The sequence below is a fragment of the Macrotis lagotis genome, chromosome 1 (assembly GCF_037893015.1).
Source record: "Macrotis lagotis isolate mMagLag1 chromosome 1, bilby.v1.9.chrom.fasta, whole genome shotgun sequence".
Taxonomy (NCBI): Eukaryota; Metazoa; Chordata; class Mammalia; order Peramelemorphia; family Peramelidae; genus Macrotis; species Macrotis lagotis.
This window is the reverse complement of record NC_133658.1, coordinates 37,908,360-37,931,010: the sequence shown is the minus strand read 5'-3', so window position 1 is coordinate 37,931,010 and position 22,651 is coordinate 37,908,360. Positions and strand designations below refer to the sequence as shown.

At 39.9% G+C, this 22,651-nt stretch overlaps 1 protein-coding gene across 1 annotated transcript; it reads left to right on the top strand.

Moving 5' to 3' along the window:
- The first annotated feature begins 758 nt into the window (after positions 1 to 758).
- LOC141495916 (uncharacterized) lies at positions 759 to 21,896 on the top strand. Its single transcript, XM_074197822.1, has 2 exons — positions 759 to 3,843; positions 21,681 to 21,896. The coding sequence occupies exons 1-2, from the start codon at positions 1,027 to 1,029 to the stop codon at positions 21,696 to 21,698; spliced, it is 2,835 nt and encodes a 944-aa protein (XP_074053923.1). The 5' UTR covers positions 759 to 1,026; the 3' UTR covers positions 21,699 to 21,896.
- The last annotated feature ends 755 nt before the right edge of the window (positions 21,897 to 22,651 follow it).

Genomic DNA, 22,651 nt, shown 5'->3' with positions numbered 1-22,651 from the left:
CCCTAGCCACCTGCATCCTCCTCACTCCTACCTCTGGATCCCAGGCAGCAGATTGCCTATCTATAGTCCCCTACCCCAAGGGCTTCTAATTCTCCAGTACCAGAAACATTCCCTATTCTAAAGGCTGGCCTTTCGTGTCCCTTTCCTTCCAGCAATACCCCTCCCTACAAAAAGGGTTGGATGGGAAAGGACCAACCTGAACCTCAATATTCATCACAGCCCATTTTGTGGTGGCAAAGAACTGGAAATTGAGGAGATACCCATGGGCAATGGCCAGAGGAATGTCATGTCCTAGGAATATTCTCAAAGAAAGGATGAATAGGCAGATTTCAGAAAAACCTGGAAAGTTTGGCATGTCCGGATGCTGAATCACTTCATTCATACACAGTAAAAACAACACTGTGTCCTGATCAATTTTATTCGATTTCTCTCTTCTCAGCAGGACCACCATTATGGACATTTCAATTGTTTCTGGGGAGGACCTGATTAGGTTGCCCCCCAGTCAGATGTCTCAGAGTTAAAAGTATCTGGATGAAGCTGAGGAGAAAGCTGGAGGAGAAAGGTGTGCTGGGAACTGGGGCAGAAGGTATGAGAGCAGGGAGGTGTGAACTCAAGCCAAGGAAGCCAAGTGTTTTCCCCTCTGCCACTCATTCTGAGGGCAAGAGTTCACACCTAAGTCACAATGGGACCTGACTGGAGAGGGTGGGGTAGGGGTGGGGGGAAGAGAAATGCGTATAAAAGGCCAGAATCAGCATCTTTTCAGACATCCCTGCTCAGGACTGCCATTCCAACGGGAGCTCAGTTCCCCTTCTGAGAAGCACCTCACAATGAGCCTTCTGGTAAACAGCAGTGTACCCAGCTTACCACCACTTTCAGGATTACCACCACTTCAGACGAATCATAGAGAGGACTGAAAAAGTTGTGAGAGTGGGAGAAAGGCAAGGAGGACTACAGCAAGAGAAGGAAGCAAGAAGGTAGCCTGCAGATAAGAAAGGATCCTCATCAGGCTTCCTGTTGGCCACCACTATGTCACATTCCAGTGAAACACAAAGTAGTGGAAGCCAACAGAATTCTCATCCAGAATGCATCATGCTTCCTTTACCACTCCAGTGTGTCCAACTGGAAGACTTGGTAGATGACCTTAGGCAGCCTAACCTCCTACCTGTCTACCCTTCTCAAAACAGCATTGGTGACACCACTGATGAGAACAGCACTGATCACAGGGACAATCACTGCCACCATCATCATGGCAATGATGTCTACAGCAATGGCTCTGATAAACTCCAAGAACAAAGGAGGCACCCTCATTGCTGTCACCTTTCAAAATTGCAATCTAAATTTCTGCTCAGTCATAGAATTGCTGAAGAGCAACATGGAAAATTTAGAGAAGGGAAGCAGAAGATTGGAGTGCCCAAAGACCGTGAAGCAAGATGTCAATGGAAAGAGCCAGTGGCATTATTTTCAGGTTCTGTTTTCCATGAATCTACACCTTTGTCATTAGCAAGTCAGTCAGAGAGCAGTAGATGTATCCCGAGTTCTGCTGAAGGCTTCCCTGTGGCTTCTTTGTCATCAGTCCACTTTGACCAGGGAAAATGGGAAGACTTGCAAGGGGCCCTTATGTGTCCTGACCTGCCTCCTGCCTACCAGACTGAAGACAGTGGAAGTGACACTTCTGAAGAGAGCAGCACTGATCATAGGAACAATCACTTCTGCTGCCATAATGCCAGTGTTTATAGCAATGATGTCTCCAGCAATGACTGTGAGAAACTTCAAGAACGAGAAAGGCACCTTTGCTGGCAACTTCAAAACATGCCATCTAAATTTCTGCTCAGCCGCAGAATTGCTGAAGAGCAATGTGCAAAATTTAGAGAAAGGAAGCTGAAGATGATCAGAGTGCCCAAAGACTGTGAATCAATAAGTCAATGGAAAGAGCCTGTGGCACTATTTTCAGGATCTGTTTTGCTTAATGCTGAACCCTTATCAATATCAGGTGATACAGAGAGCAGTGCACCTAAAGGGAGCTCTTCTGAAGGCTTCCCTGTGTCTTCTTTGTCATCAGCCCACTTTTGCCCAGGACAATTGGAAGACTTGAAAGATGCCCTTTGGCAGCCTAACCTCCTACCTATCTACGAGAATGAAGACAGTACAGTTGACACTGCTAATGAGAGCAGGGCTAATCACTACCACCATCATCATGCCAAAGATGTCTACAATGACTCAGATGAACTCCAAGAACTAAGAAGGCACCCTCATTGCTGGCACCTTCCAAACATGCAATCTAAATTTCTGCTCAGTCAAAGAACTGCTGAAGAGCAATATGGAAAATTTAGAGAGGGGAAACAGAAGAAGATAAGAGTTCCCAAAGACTGTGAAGCAAGATGTCAATGGAAAGAACCAATGTCACATTTTTCAGAATCTGTTTTGCTTGATGATGAACCCAGGTCAGTATCAGAGATCAGTAGACCTATAAGGAGCTCTTCTGAAAGCTTCCCTGTGCCTGCTTTGTCATCAGCCCACTTTCACCCAGGACAATTGGGAGACCTGAAAGATGCCCTTAGACAACCTAACCTCCTATCTGCCTACCAGACAGAAAACAGTACAGTTGGCACTACTGATGAGAACAGCACTGATCACAGGGACAATCACTGCTGTCATCATCATGCCAATGTCTGTAGCAATGGCTGTGAGAAACTCCAAGAACAAAGGCACCCTCAATGCTGGCAGCTTCAAAACAAGCAATCTATTTTGCACAACCACAGAATTGCTGAAGAGCAATGTGGAAAATTTAGGGAAGGGAAACTGAAGAAGATCAGAGTGCCCAAAGACTGTGAAGCAAGATGTCAGTGTAAAGAGCCTGCAGCACTATTTTCAGACCCAGTTTTGCTTCATGCTGAACCTACATCAATATCAGGTGACACAGATAGCAGTGCACCTAAAGGGAGCACTTCTGAAGGCTTCCCTGTGCCTTCTTTGACATCAGCTCACTTTTGTCCAGGACAATTGGAAGATCTGGAAGATGCTCTTAGGAGTCCTCACCTTCCTCCAGATTACCTGACTGAAAACAGAAAAGTCTACAGCAGTTATGACATATATGGTGAGGCTTCTGATGGCAGCAAGGAGAAACTTAACAATATCACTGATCGCAAAGAAAATCAAATTCTCAACCCTCATGGATATAATGTCTACAAGAATGGCTATGTCAACTTCCAAGAAAGAAGAGGGTGCATTTGTTGCTGCCACCTTCACAACATGCAAGATAAATTCCAACTCGGTCATGGAAATGCTGAAGAGCAATGTGGAAAAATGATAGAAGGGAAGCAGAAGATTGGAGTGTCCAAAGACCATGAAGTAAGATGTCATTGGAAAGAGCCTGTGGCACTCTTTTCAGGCTCTGTTTTCCATGATGCTGAACCCAGGTCAATGTCAGGTGACTCAGAGAGAAATGAACCTAAAGGGACTTGTGCTGGGCCTTCTTTGTCATCTGCCCACTTTCACCCTGGACAATTGGAAGATTTGGAAGAGGCCTTTAAGTGTCTTGACCTCCCTTCTGGCTACCAGACTGATGACAGTAGAGTCCACAGCAGTGATGATATGGATGATGGTGCTTCAGATGGCAGCAAAGGCGACCTTGTCAATAGGGATCATAATGACAATCCAAACTCTCATTCTCATGCCAGTGATGTCTACAGCAAGGGATATGTCAAACTCCCAGAAAGAATACCTACTAGTTGCTACCACCTTTACGACACGCCAACTAATTTTCAGCATATCCACAGAAAAGCCGTAACAAGAAATGGAAAGGGTGTAGAAGGGAAGAAAAAAAAGAAGAAGAAGAAGAAGAAGGTGGGATCTAGGAAAGTTATGTGAAGAAAGGTGACAGTCAAATGAGCCAGTAGCATTATTTTCAGGCTCCATATTCCAGGGAGCTGTTTCCAACTCTTTATTTTTCCTAATTGATAATTTATTTTCATTTTATTTTCAATTACATACTGTGGTAGTTTTTCAATTTCATTCATTTGCCTATTTATAAGGTACACATTTTTTCTATCACCCTTTCTTCTCTCCCCCCTCCAGTCAGGGGAGAAAAGGTTGGTAAAATTATACATGTACATTTGTGCTTAACACATTCACATATTAGTCTTTTTGGGTAAAAGGAATTAGGACTAAGGGAAAAGAAAGAAAACCATGAGCACCGGCCTTGGAGTCAGGAGGACCTGAGTTCAAATCTGCCCTCAGACACTTAATAATTGCCTAGCTGTGTGACCTTGGGCAAGTCACTCTTAACCCCATTGCCTTAAATAAATAAAATTTAAAAAAAAAAGAAAACTATGACATAGGAAGGAAAAACCCAAGAGAAGTTTTTTTAAAAAGTGGACATAGTATACATTCTGATTCAGTTTTTTATTGCTTTTGTTGTTCCTCTGGATGTGGAGGGCATTGTCCTTAACAGGTCACCCAAGGTTGTCCTTGACTTCTGAACTGCTAAGACAAGCTAATCCATCATCATTAATCAATTCATCAACATCTGATGTTGTACAGAGTGTTTGTTCCCTTGGTTCTTCCCCCTTAGTTCAGCCTCAGTTCCTGTCATTCTTTCCACATTTCCCTGAAGTCCAACCACTCATGGTTTGTTACAGAACAATAGTATTCCATAACATTCATATACCATAAACTGTTAAGCTATTTCCCAATTCATGGCATTCCCTCAAATTCCAATTCTTTACCACTACAGACGGTGCTGCTACAAATATTTTTGAACATGTCCCAAGTCCTTTTCACACGGTTTGCAGTGGAACTAAAGTGAGATCTGTGCCTCCTTTGTCATCTATCAGCCCAGTTTTTCTTGTGACAGTTGGATGACTGGTAGTTGCCCTTGTGTCCCAAGCTCCCAACTGACTGTCAGATATGAAAGAGGAGGGATCTGGACTTGACTGCATGGGTGGATCCAGAGCTGTATCCCAGATGCAGTTTCTTTCTTGTCCATTGCCTTTGTGGGACTTGCTGGGGGACACTTGGTGCCACTTTCCATTGTCTCTAGAAAAGCCAAGGCAACCACTGCCCTCAGATTCTAGAACCTACCAGAGTGCAGCATAGATGATGGGGACCACACTTGGATCATTTCTGTGGTGGGCTTTCTGCAGATTCACTCCATCTTTCATTCCACCTTTGTGGTGGAGCTGAGTGAAGGGGCATTCTGTTACATCAGGGAAGCCAGGACTTTGGTATCTGCCTGCCCTATGCCTTCTTGAGGCAGTTCTTGAGGTCATGAAAAACACTGGGAAATGACAAGAATCCCACCAAACTCCCATACTCCCAGAACAAAAACACTAAAATTTGAATGTGGGAAAATTCTACAAGAAAGATCATCCCCATGCTTCCATCCCTACCCTCTTACTTTGCAGAAGTGGAAGCTTCTTGGATTTGATATGTTGATATGTTTACTTTTATTGATTTTTTTATTTCCTTAACATAAGATTGATCAAAACGACTGGTTATCTTACAAGGGTCTCAGGGAGAAGAGGAGAGTGGGGGAAGACAGGGTGAAATTACACTTCAATAAAATTGATTTTAAAAATACTAAAAAGAGGTAATACTAAATGACTTGTGATGTGTCATCCACATCCAGTCACAGAAGTATGGATTGAAAGCAGAACAAAGTATTTTCACCTTTGATCATTTCTTTGTTTGATTTTGGCTTTTAGTTTTTGTTTGATTGTTTCCCATCCTTCTTCTGAGATTTCTTTCACAGCAGCTCTAATATGGAAAACTATGGAATGTGATTGTGCATATAACCTACATCACATTCCTTGCAATCTTTTTGGGGTATGGCTGAGGTTAGCACTTTGGAGGGAAGTGAGATTCGTGGGGTGGGGTGGGAAGGATACTTTTCAAAGAGACATGTTGAAAAGGGCTTATATATAAAACATAGAAATGAGAATTTAAAAATAAACTAAAAATCAAAAGGTTTAAACATCATTTGTTCATCATGTAACCATTTGTATTTTTCTGAACCCTGGCCCCAAGCAAACTTCCAGTTTCCTTACAAGTTACTGTGGAGTGGAGGAACACTGGGGTGTCCAGGGAACTGTTGAAAGGAGTCTTTCCTGACAGAACACCCCCTGGCAGATCCCTTTGAGGCAGCTTTTTTAGGATCTGCCACACATACTCCAGTTCAAAGGATCAATGGAAAGATGGGCACTATTGCTGCTCTCCCCTTCGAGGAAGAACAAGGGTGTCCCTCCATTCCCCTCATCTCCATGCTTCAGTGGTCCTTTACCCAACCTTCCACATAGGCCATCTCCCCTCCCAGTCTATGGGTTGTTCCTGTACCTTGACTTCCTCTGCCAGTGAGCCCCCCCCTGCCCTCCTCCCCCCTCTTAGAACCCACTCCATGCCACACTCTGAGAGTTTGGGGAATTGGGCAGTTACATATTGATCATAGTGCCAGTAAGCACTGTTGTCTGGTTAGCTTCACATCTCTCAAGTCTTCCCCCTTTTTTCTCACAGATCCCCACCTTTCTAACAGACCCTGTCAATCCTATACGCTGTCCCCAAAGCATATTGGAAATAGCTCAACTATCTGAGAGACAAATTTGATTAGATCCCTTTGACAAATCCTTCCTATTCAGAATTTTCTTGATACTCATGGGGTTCTCTTATCTTTTTGCCAACTCAGAGGCCATGAGGGCTTGGCAGGTTTCTGCTGGTAGCAATATAGGAAGGCAGCAGCATAATTCTGTTAGGTTGTCCTGAAAACTGATGAGGACTCTCCTTCTCAATAAGGAGAATGAGGGCTGGATCAGCATAATAACTTCTTGTTCATCTAGGAAACCAATAAAATTGCAGGAAGACAGAAACATGTAAATGTCCATGTCAATATGAATGAACTAGACCATATTATGGAGACCATAATAATACTACTAAGTAGAAGAGCTTATAGTTAGCCAGGTCATCCTCCAAGACTGGCAGTTTTCCCCCAAATATCCTTGGTAGACTTAGGTCCTTCTTTCCAAAATTAGGGTGAGTGATCCACAATCCTCCCTCTTCTTGTTCTGGATTCATTTCCTCTCCAGTATTTGCAAAGAGAGACATGGATGATATAGATATAGATAATATAGACATTAGTGACATAAAAGTATGTGATAAAGTTAAGGCAACATAGAATGATGGAGCGGTGACCTGAGAGTCAGGAAGCCCTGTTCAAGATCAGTTTCCTGATTGGAAGATACTGAAAAAAAAATTAACTTATCAATGATTCTGAGTTCTAGAGACAACACCAAGTTGTGTGAGAAGCCATTTTTTGTTTTTCCTTTTTTTCCCATTGGGAGTTTTTGACATCAAATTAGATCTGGATAAACTGAAATCTGCATTAATACCTATATTGATATACAGAAGTTGTAATGAATAATAGCCTGGCACTGGAGTCAAAAAAACCTGATAGCAATTCTGACCTCAGACCTTTACTTAGCTGTGAAACCCTCTGCATATCACTTTGCCTCTGTCTCAGTTTCTTCATCTGTACAATGTATCCCCCATCATTGTTATTCTCCAGTAACATCTACATTTTAGGGCAATCATTATAAAATGATTAAATAACATTTTAATTTACTTTGCAAAGTTCAAAACACTCAAGAAATGATAGCTATACTTTCATCATCAACATCATTTTTATTATTAGATTGCAATCTCCATGAGAATAAGAACATCTACAGAGGATGGACTGTTTTTGCTTTCTCATTTTTCTTGCCAGGATTCTGCTTTGTACATGTTTTAATAATCATTTTTCACATTTTTATTCATTGTTGATTGAGTAGCCAGAGACTAGAAGAGGACCAAACAAGGGGCTCTTTCAATATTTTTTCTCCTTTCCTATGAAGAGGACTGCCCTGAAACCCCTCAGTGAACAAAGGAAAATTTCTGCACATCATTGATTCTTAGTCTAAAGGACATGTCCCTGGGGGCTTCATGGCACAAGTAATAGAGGAAGCTCATCAGAGAAATAATGACCCCAAGTGGATATCCACCACCATCTTTGTTATGCCTGAAGAGCTTATTCTGGGGCTAAGAAATGTCCCTACACACAAGTTCACCCAACAGGACTGAATCCTCCAGAGTACTTTGCCTCCTGGAACCAAGCACTAACTAATCACAAGTTCAATCACACATGATTGACGCTTCATCTTTAGTCCTGTCCAGCTAACAGGGAAGATACCTGTGGATGGGGGGTTTGTAGGAGGTGTCCAGGCTTTGTAAAACCAAATCTGACCATGTTCCTTCCTTCCTAAAATGGGAAAAGGACTTTTCCATTTGTGCCCTGTGGTGTCATATGTGTTCCAGGCTAAGAGCTATGAAGGGTTAACACAGAAATAGCTATGTGCTTTAAGAAGCAAGATATACTTCAAAGCTTAGATAAGGGAGTAGCTGCATGGCTGCATGTCTGAGCTAACAAGATGTATTCCCAGGCTCAGATCGAAAGCACATTCTGAGATAATTACCTTCTGTACTCTGCTTATCAAAACACTGTTTGGTTCTCAAAACAATCACCTAAGACATACACAAGGTATGCATGTGAAAAAAATGCTTGCTAAAACGCTTATGTAATTGGTTACATAAATGTAGAGTATAAAAGTATGTATCCTGTGATCAATAAACGAACCAGCTTATGCATCATATTGGTGTCGGCACTGAGTTCCCTCCTAGCGGATTCAACAGTGCCCTTGAAGGATTTTTTCTTCCCTAAAAACTGGAGACCACATATTCAAGCCCTGTTTAAGACTAAGGGCAGAAGTTTGTCAAGCTACAAATGTCAGTCTGGATGGCTGGAAGGGATGACTGGAGAATTACGAAACTGGGGACTAGCTGAGGCAAGAACTTCTCTGATTTGTTGACTCTGGAGGGAGCATCTATTTCCCCAAGCTGAAGCATCTGAACTGCCCTGTTTAAGGCTGGAGCCAAATGGGAGGCCTCCTATCATTCTACAAACAATAATAATCTCCAGTATCCTCACATTGCTGATGGTGACAGTAAAATCTGTCCCAGCCCTTTGATTTTTGGAATATTGCATTCCAGGCCATCTGATCTTTTAATGTTGATGTAGCCAGATCCTGTGTTTTGAGAGAATTATTTTCTTTGCATTTGTATTTTCCAAGAATTTGTTTTCTTGTTGCAAGGTGTTAATCTCTTGGGTTTCTTTCCCCAAATTTTCTAATTGATTTTTAAACTACTTCCTGATTTCTTCAAGGAAGTCTTTCTGGGCTGTAGACCAATTCATATTCTTCTCAGAGGTTCTACATCTCTCTGAGTTGGAGTCTTTTCCTTCTAGGAATTTTTCTATGGACCCCCTTCCTGCTGACCTTTCTTCATTTTCCTAAAATCTTGTGTTGGGGGAGGGGCTGGTTCACAGAGGTTTGGTGTTGGGATCCCTAGAGGCTTTGCTCACTGAGTTTAATATATTTACCCAGGCAGTAGGAGTAGCTAGAAGCTGGAAATCACCCTCCAGCCCTTTTGGTAAGCCCCAAATTTTCAGTCCCACAGCCAAGCCTCCACTCTCCAGGTGGTTCTCAGATCACGCCTCCCACAGGGACCACCTCCGGATGATTTTAGGTTATAATCCGGCTCTTACCCCTCCCCTGCCAGCTCTCTGCTCTCTTTGCCCAGCTTCTCTATCTCTTCTCCTGGCTTCTCTTTCTGGGTTTTGCCGATAAGATTTCTATTATATATGAGGGAAGATCAGGAGACCTTAGCACAGGACCTGACTTCTCTTGACCATCTTGGTTGGAAGTAACTCCTCTCCTATTTTTAAAAATAGTATATGTAGAATAGGAATTAATTATACCTAGAGACTTTTTCTTAGGGAGTTTATTGATGATTTCTTCAATTTCTTTTTTTGAGATGGGATTATTTAAGTAATTTATTTCCTCTTCTGTTAATCTGAGCAGTTTGTATTTTTGTAAATGCTCATTCATTTCACTCAAGTCATCCAATTTATAATTTATAATTTGTTCTTTTCCTAGCTTTTTTTAGTAGCATAACCAATTCAGTGATCTCTTCTATCTCTATTTTATTCATATAGGCATTTAGAGATAAAAAATTTCCCCTCAAAACTGCCTTGGTTGAATCCCTAAATTTTGGTATGATGTCTCACCCAAATAAAGTCAGATCCAAATAATTGGAAAAATATCAAATGCTCATGGTTATGTTGAGCTAATATAATAAAAATGACAATTCTACCCAATTACTTATTCAATTCCATACTAATCAAAATGCCAAATAACTTTGTTCATCTGGAGCAAAAAAAGGGCAAGAATAGCAAGGGAACTGATGAAAAAAAATGTAAAGGAAGGTGGCCTAGCTCTACCAGATCTAAAAACTGTACTAGAAAACATCAGTCATCAAAACTGCCTAGTACTGGTTAAGAAACAGAGTAATGGCTCAGTGAATTAAGACAGGTTCAAAAGAAACTGCAGTAAATGACTACAGCAATCTACTATTTGACAAACCCAATGACATCAGCGTCTGGCATAAGAACTCACCATTGGACAAAAATTGTTGGGAAAACTGGAAAATAGTATGGCAAAAACTAGGCAAAGATCCACGTCTCACACCCTATACCAAAATAAAGTCAAACTGGGTACAGGATTTAGTAATAAAGAGCAATACCATAGATAAATTAATAGGCCAAAAATACTCTATCTGATCTATGGAATAGGGATAAATTTATGATCAAATAAGAATTAGAGCATTTATAAACTGCAAAATGAATGATTTTGACTATATTAAATTAAAAAGGTTTGTACTAATAAAATCAATGCTGCCAATATTAGAAAGCTAGAAAACAATCTTCTCAACTAGGAGTTCTGATAAAGGTCTCATTTCTAAAATATATATAGAGAGAATTGCATCAAATTTATAAGATCACAAATCATTCCTCAATTGATAAATTGTCAAAGGATATGAACAGACAGTTTTCAAATGAAGAAATTGAAGCTATATATAATCATATGAAAAAATGGTCCAAATCACTATTGATTAGAGAAATGCAAATTAAAACAACAATGAGGTATCATCTCACACCTATCAGATTAGCCCAGATGAGAAAAAGGGAAGATGATCAATGTTGGAGAGGTCTTGGGAGGATTAGGACATTGATGCATTACTGTTGGAGGTGTGAATGGATACAACCTTTCTGGAGAGTGATGTGGAATTATGCCCAAAGAGCGATAAAACTGTTTACACTCTTTGACCCAGTAATTCGAATTCTAAGACTATATCCAGAAGAAATTATAAAAAATGGGAAAAGTCCTACATGTTCCAAAATATTCATAGCAGCTCTTTTTGAAGTGGCAAAGAATTGGAAATTGAGGGACTGCCCATCTATTGGGGAATGGTATATAAGTTATGGTACATGAATACTATGGAATATTATTGTTCTATAAGACAACAAAAGTGGTCAGACTCTAGAGAAGCATGGAATGACTTACGGGATCTGATGCTAAGAGATAGAGTTCCAGTAGCTCACTCTTATACTTAATCATGATGCATCTGGAATGATCATGGCAATTTGCTATTATAGAGCAGAGAGGGACACTAGGACATATTCCCTTATTAATTAAATGTCCTTTATAGGCAGAAGTCATACAGACAATCCTTTTCAATGAGCAATCTGCCAGGTGAGGGATTCCTTTTAGAGAATCCTACCCCAGTTGAGGCTTGGGTTATTCTTTCAAAAGTCACTCACTCAATCTGCAATATTAACATCAAACTCCATAGGGCTAATGGTTTCATTGGCATATTGTTGTCTTTCTATTTTAACATACCTGATGTCAGACAGATCAATTATCAATACATTGTATTATAGTAATTACTATAACCAGAGCTTCAGATGACTTGAGTACTAAGGAGAATCAAGAGTATGTCAGGCTGTAATTTAGTAGAAGAGATCCAGGGCAAAATGATAATTCAATTGTTGCTCATGTACCTAAGGACAGTGCTATAAATGAAATGGAATAAACAGATTTTGAGATGTAAAAATGTAATAACCCTAATTAATTTACATTTAGAACATTTTATTAACTATGTTTAAAATAACTAAACATCTCTTTTTAGGTTAGGAGATTGCCCATCACCTGCAGACTTCTCACATAACAATTAGCTAGAGTTTACCACAGAGAAATCTCAAATTATCATCATTATTTTATCTTCCTCATGCTACATAGGTGTTTCTCCCTCAAGGTTCACAGTTTAGTCCCAGTTTACACACACACACACATACACACACACACACACACACACACACACACACACACAATTCTATACATAAATTTATTTAACTATTAGCTATCTTCAAAATACAAATTATTACGTTCAGAATTCTCTAAAACCATTAGAACATCTTAGATGACCTTAAATTTCCAACCTGTGCTATTGATTCCAATGCAATAAAAGAATAGTAAAAACAATCATGTCATTTAAGTCAATTAACATGTGAGTTATTAAATTTTACAAATAATATTTCCATCATTACATTATGCATGAATACACAGATTTATCCCATAAAGGGTCATAATTTGTAATATTTCCCTTATTACCCCTTCAAAGCAATCACATTAATTCCTAACATTACAGTATTCAAATAGCTTATATGTTCACAAGAGATAACCAAATATTGTAAATAAAATTTCTATGCAATTACAAAAGAATATCACATAACTGATAAACACATCTTTTTCATCAATTATCTTACAGAGGGAACACACAATTGCTATTTGCTAGTCATCTGTCAGAGCTCCCTCAAATCAGCTGTCTGAAATTACCATGAGAGAGTCTGAATTCTTGACTTCTTTAAAATTAAACATACATTATTAATTTAAATTGAATATAAGATGCTTATTTAAACATCTCCTTCCCCTTAGAACAAGAACAAAATGAATATACCACTATCTTTTCACTTTTGTCTTCCAGAGCTCTTTACCCAGATCCTCCAAGAATCCTCATACATATGATACATTTAAAACCCTAATGTAATTCTTATTTATGCTATAAATGTTAGGCAATGTTAATACATTTTCTTATTTTTGAATAACATGTTAAGTACATTTTACTTTTAGTCAATATATATATATATCCATATTATATATATTTATACATATCCATATATATATATTTATACATATCCATATATATATATGTTCCCTTCCAAAAACATGTGATGAGACAAAAATTATTACAAACTTTCTTCCTTTACCAACAAAATACTTTGTGAGACTGTTAACAATATATTATCAATATCAATTTAACATCAAAACAAATCATATTACAAAATTTAGTATGGTATTTATTTCTCTTTCCTAAAAGAAATGAGTAAGTATCCCTGATAACATAATTATATATGTTTCAATATTCCCAAATTCCTTGACATACAATTGATCCCAATTATATCTTCCTTATTAATAAGACATAAATTCCCAGATTTGTTACAGAACTTTCAAATACTTTGGAGTCAAAGGCGACTAAATTACTCTCTAATTTAGATAGTTTTTCTTTTTTAAACACAAGGTCCGGACTTTTTTCCTATCAAAGGCCTTCCTGCCTTCTTTTCAAAGCCCCTTGAGGGCAGAAAAGTCTACATTTCCTAACCCTTAGTCTCAATTAACATAAGTTGAATACAGTTGTCAATCACTATTAGGTTAACAAAAAGTTCACAGGTGAGAACATTTCACAACCTTTGCAACTTTCGCTTTCAAATGTAGGAATGGTATTAAGATTCCTTAGTAAGGGTAGGCTCAGATCCCAACTCCTATAATAATTACTTACTTTTAAATTAGACCTTTTAAAGCAATTAAATTCGAAACCCAAACTAAAAGGAGTAACATTTAACTTGGGTAACTTTCAGATCTGAATTACTCCTGCACCCCCACACACACACAGGAGTTTAGACATAGACACAAACACAGAGACAACTCTTTTGTATAAAGATTTCAATTTTACCAAAGTGTGAGTTTTGGTCTCCTTGACCAGCACCAAAATCTCATATTATAGAAACATTTTTCCACTTCTCTAGGCCAGTGGAGAGAAGTGAAAACATCCAATTGATGTTTAAATACACACATATATACATATTCACACATATATTTATATAAGTTTTGAATGAACCAATTAAGATCAGTCAAAAATATATTTTTTAGAATTGGAATTTTTTGAGAAACCTCATATATATATATATATATATATATATATTCATTAAGATTTTGAAATAATCAATAGTTAAAATTCCTTAAAATAGTTGAATAGTTGAGAGAGAGAGAGAGAGAGAGAGAGAGAAGAGCGTGAGAAAAGGGCAGTCACCCATGAGGCTTGGCTTAATCAGGCCACATGATTAGGCCCATGGTACTCAACTTGGAAGAGCCAGCAAAAGCCCCATCCTTCTGGATGGGAAGCTGGAAGAAACAAGAGAGTCCAGGGGGCAGTGCTTATGTTAAATCCCCCTCATTGTAGGTTGGACAGTGGGTGGTGCTTGGGAAGTGGTCTTACACCTTGAAGCCAAGTAACTCCTAATAGCAAACCACACACTGGTCCTTCCTGTCTCAAGGGACTTGATGTCCATTTTTTTAAAATTTATCTTTATTAAAGATATTTGAGTTTTACAATTTTCCCCCCATCTTACTTCCCTCCCCCACCCCCCCCACAGAAAGCAATCTGTCAGTCTTTACTTTGTTTCCATGTTGTACATTGATCCAAATTGAATGTGATGAGAGAGAAATCAGATCCTTAAGGAAGAGACGAAAAGTCTAAGAAATAACAAGTTGATGTCCAATTTTAACATGCAATTTCCTGCCCGTCAGTGTCCAGGCCAAAGTTAAGTGAAAGGGAAAATCGGGACAAGATACAATCAACAGTGTCCAAGGGAGGAAGAATCTCCAGAGCAGAAACCTCCACTCACTTAACAGATTTTGTTTCTTCTACATTCACAATTCTTGACAACAAAGTGACTTGCCCAGGCTCACACAACTTGTAAGTATTTAAGGCAGGATTTGACCTCAGGAAGATGAGTCTTCCTAGCCTCAGGATCAGCACTCTATCTACTGTATCACTTAGCAGCCCCAAGAAACTACAAAACTAAACAAAACGTAAAAAAACCAAACTAAGGAGAATTGGGATTAACAGGAGTACATATTACAGAAGGGTCTTAGAAGCAGGGACATCCTAAGTGTTATAGGGTCTTACCCCCAGTGGGAGTCAGTCAGTGAATGAGATCCCCAAGGGCAGGGTCTGCAGACACAGGAGATAAACTAGGGTTAGTGGTAGAGCAGTCACAGAGGAGGAGACACTGCAACATGGGGACCCTGTCTCAGCTTCCCTGTGGGTTCCTGGTGCTTTTGCTCCTAGGTGAGAACATGAGACAACACAACATGTGGATGTGTAATTTTTCATAGGATGAGAGAATTCAAAGGAGCTTAGAGTCTCTGGGGCCATGAAACACTAAATGGGAATGTGGATTTCTGTGAGGTCAGTGGAATCTGCAGGGCCAGGTTGTCTAGGGGCCATGTATCAAAATGGAAGAGTATTCTATTCATTATGTGTTTATTTCTTTAATTCCTCCTTTTAGCCTCCAGGGGGGAAGTTGTGCTGACCTAAACTTCTGCCTCAGTGTATATGAGTCCAGGAGAGAGAGAGTCACCATTGGCTGCAGGGCCAGTCACAGTGTCAGACACAGTGATGGAATCACTTATCTAAACTGGTTCCAACAGAAGCTTGGACAATCTCCCCCCAGAGTCTCATTTACCAGGTTTCCAACCTGTACCCAGGTGTCCCTGCCTGTTTCAGTGGCAGTGGTGCTGAGAAGGATTTCCCCTCACAGTCAGCAATGCAGAAGCTGAAGATATGGCAGATTATTACTACTTTTAATATTCTTTAGAGCCTCACAGTGCTACATCCCCAAACAAAAACCTCCCCAGGCCTGGGATGGTCATGGTCAGGAATGCTCAGCTGCCTTCTCTACTTCTCCTCCTTCATGCTGCTGCTGGGGCTGGGTATCTGGGACTCTTGTTCCTCATCATGAGCAAAAGAGTCAAGAAAAGAATCAACTCTACTCAGTTTGGGTCACCCTATAAGTGGCCCCGACATTCTCCCATTCATATTTCATTTGACTTCCTAGTGAGTGAGAAACAAAGAAGACATCAGAAATCAATAGCCAGAGATTCTTTCTTTCCTTTCTTCCTACCTCCACATTCCATAGAAAGCAATGAGTCACAGAAGCAGGAGTTTAGGACTAGGCAGCAGCCTAGCAAAATTGGTTAAGGGGACAAGTTGAAATTTCACATCCTCTGTCCATTTTCTCTGACAAAAGTTTTAAATCAGGTTTTTCCCCTCTATTTTTTAAATGTATTCATGCCAGGGAGACATGAAGAAATCTCTCCAGCCTTCTTCTAAGTTTTTTCTGAGGGAGCCTTCAATTCCTACAAAGAAAGTGTTATTATTCTCATTTCTTCATCCCAGGCAGCCATGAAGAAATCTCTCTAGCCTTCTTCTAAGCTTTTTCTGAGGGAGCCTTCAATTCCTACAAAGAAAGTGTTATTATCCTCATCTTACAACTGAAGAAACTAAGGTTAAGTGATTTGCCCAAGGTCACAGCTAGTGAAATGATGAGATGAGATTTGAATTCAGGACTTTCATGATTCCAGGCTCAGCATCAGCTAGCTGCTTAGAAATAGGAGTAACTAGAATAATTTTAAACAAAGAGACTGAGTCTCATCAGTTTCAATACAGAACAAGATGTCTCCAAGCTTTTCCCACATGTGCCATTCAAATCCATGACCTTCCAGGGATCCTACATAACATTTCAACCCAACACATTGAAAACTTTCCTCTTATTCTTTAACATTTTGTGGGCTAAATCTGCACTGCCCCTTTAGTGAGTGTCATCCTTTCTTTTTTTTTTTTTTGCAAGGTAAATGGGGTTAAAGTGGCTTGCCCAAGGTCACACAACTAGGTAATTATTAAGTGTCTAAGGCTGGATTTGAATTCAGGTAAGCCTGACTTCAAGGCTGGTGCTCTATCCACTGTGCCCCGTAGCTGACCCCAGTATCATCCTTTCTGTTGATCATCCATATCCCTCTTCATTCATTTTACAAACTTTTCATCTGCAAGTCATTTCAGGTAGCATGCACAGGCTTCAATGCTTTTGAGTAACATTTAAATGTGGTGCATCAAATTATGGAGTGAAAAAGTTAGGCATGAAAAGAAATCAGAGACAAGAGACATGCTGACCAAGATACAGTGGACACTGGAGACACTTTCATGCAGAGCCCCAGTGGTGTTGGTCTACCTTCCTGAGATAATTTTTCATTTGGTCCAGGGTTCTTTTTCTGCTTTCCAATGTGGTTGAATCTTCCATTATCTACTCTGCGTCTGTTCCTGCAACTACTCCAAAGGTCTATCATTTCTAAGTTTTCTAACATTCCAATTACTCCTTAACTTCCTTCTTCTTTATTTTCTGGTAATATTTATCTAATTCTATTTATCTAATTTTTTTAATTAAAAATTTTTTTATTATATTTATTTTTATTTTTGTACAAATGATGTCTTTTATACATTACTAAAATATCCTTGTTTAAGAGGAAACATAATACCCCTCCCCCTAAAAAATATAGACCTTCATGAGCAACAAAGTAAAGAAAAAAATAAAAATAAAAATAAAAAAATAATATTAGGGGCAGCTAGGTGGTGCACTGGATGGAGCACCGGCCCTGGATCCAGGATCACCCAAACCCAAATCCAGCCCCAGACACCCAACAATCACCCAGCTGTGTGACTCTGGGCAAACCACCCCAACCCCATTGCCCTGCAAAAAACAAAAAATATATAATAATAATAATAATAATAATAAAGGCTAGGTGGTTCAGTGGACAGATTACTGGCCCTGGAGCCTGGAGCATCTGGGCTCAAATCCAGCCTCAGACACCCAACAATAACCCAGTTGTGCAGCCCTGGGCAAGCCACCCAACCCATTTGCCCCGCAAACCACCCCCCCCAATAATAATAATAAGAAGAAAAAATGTGCTTCAGTCTGTGTTCCAATACTACCAGCTCTGTTGTGAGTGGATCACATTCTTTAGGATAAGTCCATCACAAAAGCTACTTCCATATTTTTCCACTGTTGCCATTGCTGATCACAACTCCCTCCATTTGTACATTCCCACTACCATACACTATATTTTCTCTCTCCTTTCACTCTGTCCCTCTTAAATGTGCTGCAGGGTAGCTGAGTGGTGCAGGAGACTGATCACTGGCCCTGGGGCCACAAGGCCCCAAGCCCACATGCCACCCCTAAGGTCCAGCAACCACCTGGCCCTGTGGTCCCAGACAGGCCACCCAATTCCAGCCCCTTGCAAGAAGTAAAAAGGAAAATCTGTTATATCTGACCACTCTCCCCCATGATCCACCCTCTCCTCCATCACTCACATCCCCCTCTTCCCCCTGTCCCTCTTCTCTCCTTCTGATTCTAGATGGCTATACTCCATTGAGTATATATGTTGTTTCCTCTCTAAGCCACCTCTGATAAAAGCGAAGGTTCCCTCATTGCCTTCCCCCCTTCCATATCATTGCAATAGCTCATTGTAATAAAAAAGTCTTATTATATGAAATATCTTAGCCTATTCTACCTCTCCTTTCTCTTACTCTCATTACATTTCCCTTTTAGCCATTGACTCCATTTTTACAATATATTATATCTTCAAATTCAGCTCTCTCCTGTGCTTCATCTGTAAAAGCTCCTTCTACCTGCTCTATTAAATGAGAAGTTTCTTATGAATATTATCAATATCATTTTTCTATTCAGGAATATATGTAGTTCATCCTCATTAAGTCCCTGATATTTTACCCTTCACCTCCACTCTCTATGCTTCACCTGAGTCCTGTATTTGAAGATCAAACTTTCTGTTCAGCTCTGGCCATTCCAACAGAAACATTTGAAATTCCCCTGGTTCATTGAAAGTTCATCTTTTTCCCTGGAAGAGGACATTCAATTTTGTTGGGTAGTTGATTCTTGGTTGCATTCCGAGTTCTTTTGCCTTCTGGAATATTATATTTCAAGCCCTATGAGCCTTTAATGTAGTTGCTGCTAAGTCCTGTGTGACCCTTACTGCAGTGCCACAATATTTGAATTGTGTCCTTCTGGCTGCTTGTAATATTTTTCTCTTTGATGTGGGAGTTCTGGAACTTGGCTATAATATTCCTGGGTAGTGTTTTTGTTTGGATCTCTTTCCAGGGGAGATTGGTGGATTCTCTTAATTTCTATTTTGCCCTCTGCTTCTTGGATATCTGGGCAATTTTCCTGTAGGAATTCTTTAAAAATGATGTTGAGGCTCTTTTCTTGGTCATGACTTTCAGGTATCCCAATAATTTTAAAATTATCTTTCCTGAATCTGTTTTCCAGATCAGATGTCTTTTTAAATGAGATGTTTCAACACTTTCTTCTAAGTTTTCATTCATTTGGTTTTGAACTATTGTATCTTGACTTCTCATAAAGTCATCAGCTTCCTTTAGCTCCATTCTACATCTGAAGGATTTATTTTCCTCAGAATGCTTTCTTATCTCTTTTACCATCTCATCAATTCTAATTTTTAAAGCATTCTTCTCCTCAATAACTTTTGGAACTGTTTTATCCATTTGACCTATGCTAGTTTTTAACGTGTTATTTTCTTCAGCATTTTTTTGAATCTCCTTGACTAAACTGCTGACTTCTTTTCATGTTTTTCCTGCATCTGTCTCATTTCTTTTCCAAATTTTTCTTCTATCTCCCTCACTTGATTTTCAAAATCTTTTTTGAGCTCTGTCATAGCCTGAGCCCAATTTTTGTTTTTCTTGCAGTCTTTTGATGCAGGAGCTTGTACTTCCTCATCTTCAGACTGAGTATTTTGATCCTTCTTGGGATCATAGACAATGTATTTCTTTATGGGGTTCCTCTTTTTTCTCTGGTTACTCATTTCCCCAGCCTGTGCCTGGTCTTGGGGTGCTTCCTGAGCTTTTGAGTATTATTGGGACACCCCCACCCCGCAAGGATCTCAGTGTGTGAAGCTCTGTCTTCCCTCCTGGTCTGTGAATGACCACAAGTGCACCCTTCTGCCAAGGGACTGAGGTGGGGGGGGGGGGCCCTGGGGCCTAGACTGTAATCAGGATCTGAATGTGGTCAGAGCCCCAGAGTCCTGTTCCAGGTACAGAGAACAAATCTCAGAAGTCTCTCTCCACTCCCCTCCCATTTGGTAAGCTAAGCACTCTAGGCTCAGTTGCCTGGGAGCTCCTGCTTACCAGCTCCACCTGTTTCCATTTCCTGGATCTGGGCTGCCACAGCCACTGCTCACTGGGTGCCCTGAGGGCTAGGCTTCACAGCTTGCTCTGGCAAAGGTCCCCTTCTGATCTTCCAAGTTGTGCTCAGTGCTCCCTGAGGTACAGGTCAGGAAACTGCCCCCAATGCCATGAGCCACTGCTCCTAGGTGCCCTGAGGCTGCCTCTGGGAGGCTGAATTTCCTTCACTCTGGTGGCCGCCCCTCTAACCCTATGAAGCGGAGCCTTTCCACTATTTTCCAGGTTACCTTGGGCTGGAGAATTGCTTCACTGGATCCCTTTGTGGGTTCTGTCTCTTGAAAAATTTAGAATCGTTATTTTATGAGTTTTAAAAAATTATAGAGAGCTCCTAAGAGAGGCTCTTCTGTCATCATCTTGGCTCTGCCCCCAGTAGAATTTTGATATCTATGTCTTCCTGTAACTTATTCCACTTCTCCTCTAAGAATTTGAATGCTTGACCACTTGGTGCATATATATTTAGTATTGAAATTGCTTCTTTGTCTATGGTACATTTTAGGAGGATATCATTTACTTCCTTATCTCTTTTAATGAGATATATTTCTGCAGCTGCCTTGTGTGAGATAAGGATTGCTTACCCTGCCTTTTTCACTTCAGCTGAAGCATAGTATATTCTGCTCTAGTCTTTTACTCTGTATGTACCTCTCTTCTTTCAAATGAGTTTCTTATAAGCAGCATATTGTAGGATTGTGGTTTTTAATCCATTCTGCTGTTCATTTGCATTTTATAGGAGAGTTCATCCCATTCAAATTCAAAGTTATAATTACAAACTATTTTTAATAGTTTTTTTTTTTGCATAAGTCAATGGGGTTAAGTGACTTGCCTAATGTCACACAGCTAGGTAAATTACTAAGTGTCTGAGGCCGGATTTGAACTCAGGACCTCCTGAGTCCAGGGCTGGTGCTCTATTCACTGTGCCACCTAGTTGCCCCTAATTACAAACTATTTATTGCCCTCCATACTATCTTCTCTCCATTGTATTTTCCCCTTTTTTTCACACTATCCCTATTCCCCAGTATTTTGTTTTTGAATACCACCTCCTTCAGTGTGTTTACCTCCTTCTATCCAAACACCTTCCCTTTTCTTTCCCCTTTCCTTTTGCCCCTTTCTTCCTTTCATTCCTTCTGTCAGATTCTCTTTTTCTCCCCTCCCCCTTTCCCCTTTTAATTCTTAAAAAGTAAGATAAGTTTCTAAACTCAGCTGTGTATGTTAATCCCTCTTTGAGCCAAATCTGATGAGTCAGGTCTTTTGCAACTCTGTATGTGATGTAATTTACCCCATTCAATCTCTTCCTTCCTCTTGTCTCTTCTCTACTTTCCAAGGTTGTTGGAATGATTTAAAAAATAATATTCCCTTAAAAAGGAGAGACAGTAAAAAGATGGGAGAAGAAAAAGGATCCTGGACCAAATGAAAAATTATTTCAGGGAGGTGGACCAAGATCACTGGGGCACTGCAAGAAATTGTCTCCAGTCTCCACTCTACCTCAGGTAACCCAGGTGGTTTTATCTTCCATTATCTATTCTGAGTCTGTTCCTGCAGCTGCCTTTAAATTGTCTTTTCTCTCTTTTGAAATTAAAGCCAAGTTCAGGCCATTTGACTTTTCTATTGACCTTTTCTTCTACTTCTAGCCAGACATGTGTCTACCCAGAGAAGTGAGGTTTACAAACAAAAGAAGCTTTATTTCTCTGGGCATATTAGATCACTGTTGGTTTGGGGAAAAAAAATTAACTAGATGGAGAAAATTGAATGAGGATAGAAAGGAATATACCTTTTTTGGTGTTGAGATCCCTAGAGGACTTCCCCACTTCAGAGGGTTAGCCTGTAGGAGATGCCAGAAGCTTTCTCTAGATTGTGATGTTGATTAGTCAGACCAGATTCCTTTTACTTCAGCCCTGCCCCGCCCCCATCTGACAAGGCTGGGTTCCTTATGATGTACCAAGAGTCAAGCTGAATGCCTAACCCCTAATTAAAGACACATTATTTCCTGCATCTGAAGGGCAATGGCCTTATGGGGTGATTTCCATAGAAATTTCCGATTTTCCATAAATTAGTTCTTCGGATCCATATGGAAATCCTGTGTGTTCAATCATATGTTTAGAAGAAGGTTAGATGAGATACTTTCAACAAATCCTTCCAACTCAGAGATTCCTTGATTCTGTATGGATTTTTTTCCCCATCATTTTGCCAATTAAGAGAGCTTTAATGGTCTGATCAAAGTCAAAAGACTAATTAAGAGTTAAAACTAAGCCAAACCAAATTCCAGGGTTGACTCCCTGTCCCCCAATAACCTTCT